Source organism: Glycine soja, chromosome 2, assembly GCF_004193775.1.
Source record: "Glycine soja cultivar W05 chromosome 2, ASM419377v2, whole genome shotgun sequence".
NCBI classification, from domain to species: domain Eukaryota; kingdom Viridiplantae; phylum Streptophyta; class Magnoliopsida; order Fabales; family Fabaceae; genus Glycine; species Glycine soja.
This window is the reverse complement of record NC_041003.1, coordinates 7,784,436-7,799,084: the sequence shown is the minus strand read 5'-3', so window position 1 is coordinate 7,799,084 and position 14,649 is coordinate 7,784,436. Positions and strand designations below refer to the sequence as shown.

Here is a 14,649-nt window from a genome sequence, read left to right as displayed (position 1 = left end):
ATTAACGCGTTCACGCTTCTTTTTACTGCGCTTTCTTCTCTGCTTTGTTTCTTCCGTTTTGGTTGCTTGCTGTTGTTTCGGTGGTGGTCCCTTTTGCAGTTTCCATTGGTGGTCCCGTGAAGTACTTGAAGATTTGGTGGTCCCGTGTTCCGTATTTGAAGTTTTGTTAGTGGTTGTTCTTCCTATTTCGTCAGAGGTACGCATTTATGAGTATTTTTTTCGTTTTCCGACTAGTTTTTAGAGAAGAAAAACAGTAGAAACTGTATCCGGAAGAAATTTTAGGCACAGCAGGAGGAAGGTCCGGAATGAGCACTTCCGGAAGACCTTCTTCCGGAAGTTACTAAGGCCTATTCCGGAAGAAGTGCTTCCAGAAGACCTTCTTCCGGAATAGTCCTTAGTAACTTTCGGAAGAACTTTTTCCGGAGGTTACTAAGACCCATTCCGGAAGAAGGTCTTTCGGAAGTGTTTTCCAGAAGCACTTCTTCAAGAATAGGTCTTAGTCACTTCCGGAAGAAGGTCTTTCGGAATGTTAAATTAGCAATTTTTTTTATTTCTGTTTTATAATTATATATATATATATATATATATATATATATATATATATATATATATATATATGTTGTGGATTATTGTTTTAATTAGGTATAATGGTATAATATTAAATGATTTAGGTAACTTAATTGTATAATGGTACAAAAATGTTTTATTAGTTGTTTATTATAGTGATAAGTTTAGTTTAAGTAAATAATGTAGTTATAAATTTAGAATATATTTGTATTAGTTGTTAGTTAATAAGTAGTCAATTTATGGATGTGGTTATATGATAATTTGAATATAGTTGTGTATGATGCATATGTGCTGTTAATATGTTTGTTATTTAAGGTGTAGTAAATTTTTGGATGTGGTTATATGATAATTTGAATGTACATGTGTATGATGCATATGTCCTTAAGATGGACGAAGATCAATGGAGGTATGACTTTGCGATGTCACAAGAAGTTCATATGGATTATGATTATGATAATCAAGAAGAATGTGGGGTGAATGAACCACATGTGGATTGTTCAAATGCTTTTAATACGTCTCAGGTAATCATAGATAATTTGAGTCATTTGGTTGAATTGATGGTTTGTATGAAAATTAATATGTTAGGGTTGCATTGTAGGTATTCGCTACTCGAGATGATGTTTTGCAATGGGCTCGAACAGTTGCCCATGAAAATGGATTTGTTGCAGTGATTATGAGGTCTGACACAGAGACCAATAGCAGAGGAAGAAGTTCATTTGTCTTAATTGGGTGTGAAAGGAGTAGTATGTACAAGTGTAGAAATAAAGAATTTGTTAGAAAAGACACCGGGAGTAGGAAATGTGGTTGTCCCTTCAGGCTTCGTGGGAAACCAGTGCATGGAGGGGAAGGTTGGATGGTGAAGTTGATCTGTGGGATTCACAATCATGAATTGGCGAAGTCCTTAGTTGGACATCCATACGTCGGGCGATTGACTAAGGAAGAAAAGAAAATTATTGCTGATATGACAAAGTCGATGGTGAAACCGAAAAACATCTTGCTAACGTTGAAGGAACACAATGCCGACAGTTGCACCACGATAAACCAAATTTACAATGCAAGAAGTGCATGTCGTTCTTAAATAAGAGGAGCTGATACCGAAATGCAGTATCTGATAAAGCTTCTCGAACGTGATCAATACATTCATTGGCATAGATTGAAGGATGAAGTTGTGGTGCGTGATCTGTTTTGGTGTCACCCAGATGCAGTAAAGTTATGCAATGCATGTCATCTGGTGTTTTTTATAGACAGTACCTACAAAACAAACAGGTACAGACTCTCACTACTTGACTTTGTTGGAGTGACACCAACGGCGATGACATTCTCTGCTGGGTTTGCATATCTGGAGCCTGAGCGTGTTAATAATATTGTATGGGCTTTGGAACGATTTTGAGGCCTATTTTTAAGACACGATCGCCTCCCTCTTGTTATTGTCACTGACAGAGACCTAGCACTGATGAATGCAATGAAAACTGTGTTTCCCGAGTCTACTAATTTGTTGTCCAGGTTTCATATCGATAAGAATGTGAAGACGAAGTGCAAATCTTTAATCGGGGAAAAAAATGCGTGGGACTATGTAATGGATAGCTGGGGTACTTTGGTTGATTGTTCGTCTGAACACGAGTTCCATGAGTCACATCAGAAGTTTCAAGTTGCTTGTTCGCCTTGGCCGATGTTCATTGACTATGTTAACGACACATGGATTATCCCCTACAAGGAAAAATTTATTACAGCATGGACGAATAAGCTCATGCACCTAGGCAACACAACAACAAACAGGTATTAAGAACTGATTTTATTTGTTAGTAACGATTAGTATTAAATGGTATTTAATTGTTGTATATTTTCATGTTTGTTGTGTATTTTAAATGTAGGGTTGAATCAGCTCATTGGGCTCTCAAAAGAGTACTACAAAATAGCGTTGGAGACCTACGTAGTGTTTGGGATGCCATGAACAACATAATCACGCTACAACACGTCGAAATTAAAGCATCCTTTGAAACCAGTACGCATGTGATTGGCCATGTATATAAAAAAACCTTATACAAGAGGTTTCTTGGGATGGTTTCAAGGGATGCTTTAAATCAGATTGCTTCTGCGGTTGACCGTCTACGTTATCTCGGCGACAATCTCTCTTCTTGTGGTTGTGTGATGAGAAGCACGCACGGTCTTTCTTGTGCATGTGAGCTTTCTAGGTATACTGCTGGAATCATCCCATTGGAGTCAGTCCATCTTTTTTGGAGGAGACTTTACTTTTCAGATCGAGGGTTATGTGAGACGAAAGTCACCATCAAGGAAGAGATAGAGATCATATCTAAAAGGTTTGATGAACTTGATGTGGCTGGCAAAGTCACTCTGAAGAGAAAACTTCGAGAAATTGCATACCCTGATCATAACTCTATGTGCCCTCCTCCGTCAAAGGTCAACACTAAAGGTGCACCGAAGAAACCAATGAAAAGAAGTCAAAGATCCACAAAGCGTGATCCGTCTTACTGGGAGTATGTTGATGCTTTTCATTCTGTTCAAAGCAGCAACTCTCCAGTGAAACGAAGTGCATCATGTTCTCAACCGCCTCAGCCAACAAGGATCATCCTGATGTTGGATCAATTTGCGTCATTCTTTCAAGGTTTCATTCGTGACGTTGTGGATGTGAAAGCGGACGGTAACTGTCGATATCGGTCCATTGCCGCTTTATTAGGTATGGGGGAAGATTCGTGGCCGTTAGTGCGTAATGAATTGATTAAAGAACTTGGCAGGTGGTCGCATGAGTACATGAACCTCTTTGGTGGCACAGAGAGATTTGAACAATTAAAGTTGTCTCTACTTGTTGATGGCTTTTCAAAGGTATGTTTTTAGGTTAATTTTTTTTAATAACAATGTTTAAATTACTTACATGTGTATGTTTGGTTCATTCAGGTTAGTGTGGACAAGTGGATGGATATAACGGACATGGGATATGTGATTGCTTCACGGTATAACGTAATCCTTGTATCGTTGTCCCAACAACAAAGCATGACATTTTTCCCTCTTAGAAGTCAACCACCACCTGACTCTTCTGGCCACCGCATCATATGTGTCGGTCACGTGTTTGAAAATCATTTTGTTCAGGTACATTGAATATAGTTAGTATAACAATTATGCAATGACTTCGCTGGTTCGTTTGGCACGGTCAGCGCATGATATAATATTTGTTCATGTACAACAGGTTTATTTGAAAGACCATTGTCCCTTGCCGCCTCCAGCACTGTTGTGGTCAAGCAATTGTTATTCTCAGGCAAAGCAGTGGGCAATTTCATATATTAGTAGAATGCAGCAATACACAAGCTTGATGTCATTCAAAACACACTATGTAGACCTAAATGAAGACTAAACATGCATTGTTTATGTAATTGTATTCATTATGCGATATAATTTGTTGTAACCCGTTACTAACCAATTAATATTATCAAGTACTCGTTTGGTTAAGCAAGGAAATTGTTGGTCCAACAAAAATCATTTACGCGTGCCGCAAACATCATTATGATAATTGACAACACATAATGACATGCATGCGTATTACAGTTTGAGCGCGACAACACATTGGCTGACTTAAGTACACATTGCCGACAACACATTGGCTGACTTGACTACACATTTACGCGTGTCTATTTTTTTGTAAACAAAGTTAAACAATGGCTCGGTCACAACCATCTATATATATGGTATACTAGGCTACTAAATCACACATTATCTTGCTTTCAAATAGTCTCCCAACTGATACACAAACTATGGCATTTTTAGGAGAAACTAGCAGTCAGACGATTGTCAACTCAAGGTTGGCTTTCATTTATCCAAATGGATCGATTATTCACAATGATACTGGGGTTTACTTCCAAACTTCAACTCCGGTGCCCATTCGAGTACCAAATAGGTGTGATTTTGCAAGCCTAATAACCAGAATACACAATACCCTTTAGCTACCCGACAAACAATTTTTGGATGAAATTCACTACCGGAAGCCATTCACCGATACAGGTAACCAAATTCGCTTTGAGTGTATCAAATTGATAAATGATGACGATGTCAACACAATGTTAATGTGCAATGATCAATTTTCTTGTGTTGGTCCGATTGAGTTATTATGCACCATTGGAAGAACACCAGATGGAATAATAAACTTACTTGAACGCACTATGCCTCGTACTCATGACGCGATCCTGTATTACAACGGGAAATGGAACATGCCACCACAGAACAAATTTGTTGGATGCGCGTTCACAGGAAAAAATCCTAAGAAATTTCAAATTCCTTCAACATGTATCATCGATGAACTGAAGAATTTAATCAAGCAAGTTGCACCTAAAGGGATTCCCCCTCTTGGAATTCATGAATCACAAACGGTAAGACGATTGTTTTTCCGCCAACCAGCTCGCTTTGAGTATTCAGATACGGTTATAAAATATGAAATAAATGAGATGATCACCAACGAAGAACTGCTAAAGATGTTAGTACAATCTAACTACTGGAAAAAATATGGACCAATAGAAATTTTAGCTGTCTTTACTAAATATGTTGTGAAAATCGAAGACGAGGTCACTGGGACGTCGCTAAACAAGTGAATGTGATGTTTAATTTTTTGTTTTTTCGTTGATGTAACCTTTATCTGTTTATGGCGTGTTTAATTCCCATAATAAAGTTGAATGTGTTGTTTCAGTGGTCCAAAAAATTAATTGTTAAAAGGGTTGATTTCCTATTTTTTTGGATTTTCAGGCTTTGTTTTGACGTGTTATTTGACGGAACCGGGGAATGGGACTATTTTTTTTGGGTTCTTTGATGTCCAAACATGAGAAATGGCTGCCCTCCATTGTCTCACGGCAATGACACACCCACGCAAAAAAATTCCGAACATGGGTACTTGAACATGAAAAAGGGTCGATTTCCTATTTTTTTGGATTTTCGGGCTTTTTTTTAGGTGTTATTTGACGCAACAGGGAAACGGGACTATTTTTTTTGGGTTTTTTGACGTCCAAACATAAGAAATGGCCGCTCTCCATTGTCTCACGGCAATGGCACACCCACGCAAAAAAATCCCGAACATGGGTACTTGAACATGAAAAAGGGTCGATTTCCTATTTTTTTGAATTTTCGGGCTTTTTTTTAGGTGTTATTTGACGCAACCGGGGAACGGGACTATTTTTTTTGGGTTTTTTGATGTCCAAACATGAGAAATGGCCACCCTCCATTGTCTCACGGCAATGGCACACCCACGCAAAAAAATCCCGAACATGGGTACTTGAACATGAAAAAGGGTCGATTTCCTATTTTTTTGGATTTTCAGGCTTTGTTTTTAGGTGTTATTTGACACAACCGGGGAACGAGACTATTTTTTTTGGGTTCTTTGACGTTCAAGCATAACAAATGGCCACCCTCCATTGTCTCACGGTAATGGCACACCCACGCAAAAAAATACCAAACATGGGTACTTGAACATGAATTTTTTTTAAAGTCATCTTTGTGGTATCTTATATGGCGATTTCATTGTCATGTAATTTTTTTTAATACATAATTATGAATTATGAATAATTTTAAAAACATTTATTTTTTATGTAATTCTTACAAACAAAACTCATGATTTTAGGTTTATTTTTTAAAAAAATAAATTTAAAACACTCGTAAACTTCGCTTAAGGACCACAATCGGAATAATAAACTATATCATAAAATAATAAACTGTGCAAAACACGTCAACTATATTAAACAAAAAACTGTAATAATTACAAATATTCATGTCAACTACAACACAAAAAATAAATACAATGATCAAAAGTCTGTGCGGTGTCTCTGACGAGCCCTGACAGTCACATCAGCACTGGGTCCCCCTCTCGCGATCGTCGGGTAGTCCTGCATAATGTCATATAATTCTGTGCCTGCAGTGACTATCCTAAGGTTGAGCACACGCTCCAACCTCTGTGCAATCGCCTCATATCCCTTGTAATCATCCTGTCAAAGTCATTAAAAGCATTTATTATAAAATTTAAAATAAATAATAACTCATAAAATATTAAACGCGCAAATAATCTTACCACATATGGAGGGGGGTCAAATGCCACTGGAACCTGGGGGCTGGGCGTCTGTATGTAGTCCTCAGGGTCTGCAGCTGGTGCATCCCTCTGCTGGTCAGCTGCTTGGGTCGGTGTCATGAATGGATGAGATATGCGGAAAAACCACTCCATGTAATCCGCAGATACCTGCCCAGGCACTAGACAAAGCTGACCCACAGGTAGTAAGTGATCCGCAAACTGCATCCACCTGTCATCTATCTGATCGTGTGACAATCGTGCACTAACAGGCGGCGGAGGGATGCTCTAGATGTAACCGAACTGGCGTACCACCCTCTCCGGTCAAACTGTGACGACCATAGGACCCCATCTGAGCTGACCCTAGAAATATGAAATCTCCTTAAACGCCCTAACCCCCTCAATGATCCGTGTACGGCAACTAGGACACATCTGTGACAGTCAAACCATCACAACGTGCCCTGTAGGGTGCTCCTGTGATTCCCTTCATGTGCGCCTTCGACGTCAACCACCGAGAAGCACGTGGGGACGTCTCCTGGTATGTATCGTCAGTCACGCACTGGTGCACACTAGGGAAGTGCTCATAGATCCAGCACTACACAATAATTGAGGTTAACATAACATAAAAACATGTTTAAATCATAATCGAACGTAACATATTAAAAAACACAAAATTTACCTGAAGTAGCGTCAAGTACCCCGCAAGCTGTCGGGTGGGGGTCCTACAAGCCTCATCTAACTGGTCATACATATGAACCAGTGCGGCAACTCCCCAAGCATAACCACCACTCTGAGCGAGGTCCCGAAAAGCGTCAAGGTGAACCACATGCACGTATGTTGCACTCTTATTAGCAAAAAGAGTGCAACCGACTAGGTGCAGCAGATAAGCGCGAGCTGCGACAATCCATTGCCGGGCCTGACATCTTGTCTCATAAATGTCTCGAACCCATTTTAGTCGTACATATGCCCCACGTGTGAGTGATGTCTCCGCTCTGGCCTCCTCGGCAGACACCTCCAACAACTCTATCAGCAAAAATCTGGCCTCCTCCATAGAAAGAGCATGGAAACTGTGCAAGGCGCCAGAGATGGGCAAATGAAGAAGTGACGACACATCATCCAATGTGATCGTCAGCTCTCCTACCGGAAGGTGGAAGGTGCTAGTCTCACCGTGCCACCTCTCCACGAATGCGGATATCAGTCCAGGATCGCCAATAGTAACTGAACAATCGATCAGTGGACTTAATCCTGTGGCACCCACCAGGCCTTCAATCTCAAGCACTGGCCTCCCAATCAGTGTCACCTTCCTCCCATGTGACACTAACTTCAAATCAGGACGTTCCTGATTTGAAGTACAAATTATACAATTATTAAAAAAAATTAATGACAAACAAATAAATCAACAATGATAAAAAAATTAACAAATTAAAATACCTGTCCACTCCAAACAGCATGTGCAACGTGGTCCGCAAATGATGTCAGCACTGACGGGTCACGTGGCCCACCAGGGAATCCCTCAGCAGCATCATCAGCATCTGACCCCTCAGCACGATCAGCACACTCTACGTCCGCACGCATCTCAGGTGCCTCCGCAGCCACATCAGGGACATCGTCAGTCATGTCACGTGCATCCGCAATCATCTGATGAACCCGTTGCCTACGGGCTGAGGCAGTAGGCCTACGCCTCTCGGGAACATCAGTTGCATCCTAGTCATCAGGTTTATCTCTGCCTATAAGTCTACCTATGGCACGACCTATACCTCGTGTTCTAGCCATGATCTGCAAATCATGTCGAACACGTATTTTTTTCGGTCAAAATATACACAACTTTCTTTATAAAAATAAAACAAGTTTATTTATAAACAAATAAAACTAATTTAAATCAAATTATTTAAAAACACACACAGCATAATTTAAAAAAAAAATTAAACAACTTCATTTATAAAAATAAACACAACTAATGTAAAAAAAATTAATTAGTAAACATCCACAACTTAATTTAAAAAAAAAAATAAGAAACTTCATTTCTAAAAAAAACACAACTAAATTATTTAATAAACATCCACAAGTTAATTTTTAAAAAAAAAATAAAAAACTTCATTTATAAAAAATAAAAAAACACAACTAATATAAAAATAATTCATTACTAAACATCCACAACTTAATTTTAAAAAAAATTAAACAACTTCATTTATAAAAAAAAATACTTCATCTATAATCAAATAAACAACTTTATTTATAATAAAATAAAAAGATTTATTTATAGACAAAAAAAAAACAACTACTTTCAAAATATATAATTAGTAAACATACACAACTAAAATTATATATACAAATAAAACAATAATGGGAAAAAAATATTTCCAAACATACACAATTTTATTTATACAAATAAACTACTTCATTTATAAAATAATACATAAGTAATTTCAAATTAAATAATTAGTAAAATACTCAACTAAAATGATATAAAAAATAAACTTAAACAATTAACAAAAACAATATTTTTGTAAAAAAAAAAAACTTCCGGAAGAAGGGGTCTTCCGGAAAGTGCTTCTGGAACCACTGAAAGGTCATCCAGAAGAGGTGTTCCGAGAGCTTTCCGGAAGACCTGTTCTTCCGGAAGTCGTTTCATTACTTCCGAAAGAACCCTTCTTACGGAAATCTTCCGGAAGATCTTCTTCCGAAACTTCCGGAAGAACCCCTAACGGGTCTTCTGGAAGGCTCACCGTCACCAACCTTCCGCCATTTTTTCCGGTTTCCTCTACCCTAAGGTTCATCTACCCTAAGGTTCAACTAACCTACCCTAAATGCTACACATACAGTGCATAACAAAAGCAAAGCTAAGAAGAAGGCCACCTACCTCGAATGCAAATGGAAGAGAGAAGCCTCGCGGAGAAGATGAAGGCGGAGAAGCCTCGCGGAGAAGAAGACCACCAAGGAAGCTTGCTTTTGCGGAAGAGAGAAGAGGAAGGAAGCTTTTTCGCGGAAGAGAAGACAGAATGCTTCCAAAAGAGGGAAAAAGCTTTTTATGTTTTTAAATGAAGGGCAAAATTGACCTTTCAATAAATTGTTGGGTGCACCAGCAATATTGTTGAGTGCACCTAGCATATCCCATGATGAAATCACGGATCTCGGACTCAAGAAGAAAACAAAGATAGCAATTTTACCATAATTATTTATCATATATTTTCAGAGATTTATTTGCAATTTTATTTTATTTTAAAATAAATAAACTACCTTCGAAATATGCAGTTGCCTCCTTTAGCATGTAAAATTATAGGTCCGTCGGTGGACCACTCAGTGCGCTTCTTCATCCTATGATTGAAATAACTATCATTAAATTTACGTGGGCTCAAATTTTATTTTTTTGAGGGGAGGGGGTTGTTAATTATACGTGTGCTTGATTAACAAATAATTTCTAGTCTCTCAATGACACTGTTATAGTAGTTCCTAAACTTAAATAATTGACAAATAAAATTTTCAAGTTTAAATTTTGCTAAGAAAGTTAGGCCCTACAGTTGGCTAGGAAGACCTTAACACATTTTTAGCGAAATAGTGATGTATTGCATTATTTGTTACTTTATTATTCGTGTGTCCTGTGACACGTGGATGCATAATAAATAGTAAATACCGACCAAAATGACAATGAAATGTCCAATATTATAATAATAATAATAATAATAAAAAAAAAAAAGGATAATCCAAAAATTATTATCATGTCAGTCTCTAAATCTTACCATTATCATTATAGTTCTCACAATTTGCAACTTACTCTCAAAGTTGCTCGGGGAATTTTTGCTTTATTTTCAAGGAATTGAATGAAGTTGTCTTTTTGTACAACATCCCACTATCCATGTAACAAGCTATGAAGAATATGATCAGTTGATCATCCTTTGTTTCTAATAATTAATAATAGTCTTCTTCATTAACAAGAGATCTGTTGATGGTTTATCCTTCCTTTTTCATAACGTCACAAAGATTGTTTAACCCTTGCATTGTTAGATGCTTAAGCCCCAAAGATTAAGCTTTAATACCAACTTAAATAAACATAAGAAGTAGGGTTGAATTATGTTTATAAATCAAGATAACATTCTTATATTTTGTTTTCTAACTTGGTTTATTCTTAAATCCAATAATGATGTTTAGTCCCTTCACCTAAAGAAGGATTGCTCCATTATATCAATAAAGTTACAAGTATTATTTTCTTATCTTTTGAGACAACAATGTTGATAACTTTTTACACACGGGTTAAATATCAAGTATTTTTGTAACATTAAGTCCCTTTAAGCTTTCTTGCACGAGCAAAAGTTGTTATGATAACTCATTTAGGTGAGAATATGAAAATGAAGTGTACTAACAATTTCTTTACAAAGAATTATATGAAAAGGAGAACTCGCTAAGAAAAATAAGAAAATTGTTTCGTATAGATCATACACACTTGTTCTAATTAATCTTCAACATTCAAGTTTTCTATAAGGATTAAAACATGGATGTGGTTGAAATGTAGGGTGAGACGATTTAATTACTCACTATCAATCAGAGTGGATCAGCTTCCCTGGATTGTGCCTCACAAATTTATCGGGCTAGCCTTAATGCAGGGACATGTTTACTGTATAATCTTTGTATGAACTTTTTGTGCAATGCTGAAGATCAAGGGTACTCATGATTTGAATATTTATATAACTATAATCATGCTTAATAAATAATTAGATTACATGTGGGTATTATAATTGCAATCATAACTAATTTTTAAAATATGAATATAATTGGATATAAATAGTTATTATTTTTGAAATATAAATATATAACTAGTTACGAATAAATTAGTTATATAATCTATTATATAACAAGTTAATATCTAAAAAAAAATTACATAACTAATTATGGACGAATAAAAATAAATTATTTAAAATTAACTATAAATTGGTTATAATAGTTCTATACCTACTTTTATTTAACTAGTTATATAAAATTAGTTTTGCATAAATATTTTTAAAAAATTGAGCATCTCTACTTACCATAATGTGTGTAAGGATATATATATATATATATATATATATATATATATATATATATATATATATATATATATCTGTGTGTGTGTGCCCCACGCATGCCATTCATTGTTATATGTATATGTAAGTTCTCTGTTCCTTTTGAAATAGGACTAGGAAGTGTACGACGAAGCACACGTTGTACGTAAGCAAATACGGATCACGTGGGTTTGTAGTGATCCGCTTTCGAGTTGTCGAGTGAAGATTGCTCCATCTATGAAGAAATGACGTAGGGGGCCTCTCTTATTATGTTATAAAGGGGATACTCTCTTCTCTGATGTGCGCTATATTATTGTGTTCTATTTTTGAAAGAGTTTTTGGGATTAAGCCACGTGGCGATACCCGCGAAAAACGAAAGACTCTTTTTTTTTCGCTTAGAGCTTCCCACGTCTATAAATAGAAGTTGCTTTCTCTATTTGGCAAAGCAAGGGGAGATATGGATCCACCAGTTACCACTTTAACGCTCTTTCAAATTGAGCAAGCAATTATTAATGTAGAGAACGCAAAGCTCCAGCAGGAGCAAACCCTGGCTTACCTATGCTCCTTCTGCTCCTTCAGAGAGCCAAAGAGAAAGCATTGTTGAGCATGCATACTTAATTTTCTATTTGTTTTAATTTAAAATAACATTATGTCACAATTTAAATTATTATCATACTTATAAATATAATTTATGTCTTTTAAATATTTATTTATTATGCACATTAATAATAGTATAATTTTAAATTTTAAAAATATTTAATTATTATGAATTATAATTATAATTATAATTATAACATATAAAAAATATTTATGTTAGTGTAATACAATCTAAAATACCAGTTAAAGCTAAAACTCAGTATATTAATAAAGAACACAAATACATGTATGTTATGCCAATATTTTGCCAATAATAGACTATAGCATATAGGACTACACTTAATAAAAAATGTGATATATCTTTTTTAAATTTGTTAATACTATGTTGTCGCTCAATATAATAAAATATATAATTTTTAATAAAATTATGTGCTCTGCTTTTTTTATGTAATATAAGTTTATGTTTTATAATACTTATATGTAAGAGCCTTATTTTTTTAGTTTGGTTTCAAGTCCATAAAATCTAGGCATACCCATTTCTATGGATAACTAGAATTGAAAATGGGAAATTCCTCTGGACACATGTTGTTTGAAACCGGTTGTTGAACAGGATGGCAATTGAGTTTAAAACTCTTCCTTAAAGAAGGGTCACGCCACGCCTCTTGACTAAATAAAAAGAAGGCCACAAATACTACTTTTGGGCCTGGCTGTAGAACACTGCCAATCACCTTTAGAGGGCAACTACTTCCTGCACCTCCTTTATTGCTTCTTGCACCTGCAATAATAATTAAAGGACAAAACTACCATAGCTTTCTGCACCTCTATCCCTCACCTGCACAACCCTAGCAGTCCAACAAACACAACAGGAATACCAAAAACAAAAGCAATAAGAAAATTTTAAAAACCTTAAAATTTTACAACCCTAACCGTCGTCACACACACACACACAACAGAGATCTTGATTCTAACTCGGTGAGTTGCTTCGTCATTGATCTCTTTGAGAGTTGCTCGCCTCTATTCCTATGACAACATAAACTCCTTCTCCAACGCCGTTTATCAAATGCACGAAAAAAACAAATTAGGCTGCAGAAGTTATGTTTCATATTACAATTTTATCATGTGTTGTTATAACAATAAAAGAAACATGGAGAAGAAGGAAGTACTATCCATTAGCATAGAATAATGAGGATGGAATGAAAAATAAGGTACATGCATATTGCGTATTGCAAAAAGCAAAAGGAAAGGAAAGAATCATCAGAAATCATAGGAATGGGCGGAATTGGGAAGAAATTAAATGCATTGCACCAGCACACATTGCTTCCCAATCAGCCCATTCCCACAAATTCTGATTGCTCCAATCTCCCGTTCCCAGCTCTTCGTATTCACTCTGTGAATTGAATGAGTAGTGATCCACATTAACTCCTTTATATATATGCCTCAGCCACGCTCTTAAAAGTATTGCTTTACTTAAAGTTAAAGGCTCAAAGGCTTCATGTAAGATTCCCCAACACCTAGATAATTAGTGACCTCACACTCACCATCAATATATATTCTGCTTTTTTTTTCATATATATTGTTGTCTAGTGAAATTCTCTTTTATTTTATTTTTTCCATGTGTTGGAGTGATTATTTATTTGCAAATATCAACCCAACTCCTACGTTATACTCTCACATATGACGTAAAAAGTTGAGGAATTTGTTCAAATGCCACGCGAACGAGTGCCAATCAAAGAAAGTGAAGAACCACTTTACCAGGGAACCAATCGGGGATACTTGCGTTGCGTTTTAAAAACGTGGTTCCCAAATTTCTCCACTTTTTACCAATAAAGCGAGAGATGCTTTTGCTCTTTTCTTTTCCGTGAATTTCTTTTTACTTTTCAATTTTCTTTTCCAATTTATTTTGGGCGGTCGAATGTCCCTAATTTGTCCACTTTAGTGCTTTATAAAATTTATTTTGATAGAGTTACTTTTAAACAATTGAATTTGAAAGTGAATTAGCTGTATATTAAAATTAATTTGTGAAGGATATATATATATATATATATTCTATAAAAAATATCTGAACTACATATTTTTTATTAGATGTATGTTTTTAAATAAATAAAAACATGACAATTAATTCTGTAAATTTTAAACAAATAAGCTTTAATGTTAACTAGTATTTTAGTATTTGCAGGATAAATATTTATCATATTTTTTCGAGTGTTTAATTTTAATATATGGTTAGTATAATGGTTTCTACATTGCCAAATAATTAGAAATATGAATTTTAAAGTAATTTTTACAAAAATTAATAATTATATCATACATAAGAATATATGATTGGATAATAATTCAATAAAATTTGCATTCAAATTAAATTTATATTTTAAAAAATTAAAGAGGTCATAATTAAAAAAA

The 14,649-nt window shown here is 35.6% G+C and overlaps 1 protein-coding gene across 1 annotated transcript; it reads right to left on the bottom strand.

The window, feature by feature from the left end:
- Window positions 1-6,338: 6,338 nt before the first annotated feature.
- Window positions 6,339-7,160, bottom strand: LOC114370711. The gene is made up of 2 exons (XM_028328109.1): window positions 6,626-7,160; window positions 6,339-6,542 (listed from the first exon to the last, which is right to left on the bottom strand). Exons 1-2 carry the CDS (start codon window positions 6,845-6,847, stop codon window positions 6,363-6,365), a joined length of 402 nt encoding a protein of 133 aa, XP_028183910.1. The 5' UTR covers window positions 6,848-7,160; the 3' UTR covers window positions 6,339-6,362.
- Between the last annotated feature and the right edge of the window lie 7,489 nt (window positions 7,161-14,649).

Excerpts from the sequence above, each read along its gene's own strand:
- LOC114370711 (XM_028328109.1), bottom strand. The coding sequence starts at position 6,847 with ATGCAGTTTGCGGATCACTTACTACCTGTGGGTCAGCTTTGTCTAGTG. Across the intron at positions 6,543-6,625 it reads TTGACCCCCCTCCATATGTG|GATGATTACAAGGGATATGA; the intron begins GTAAGATTATTT and ends TGACTTTGACAG.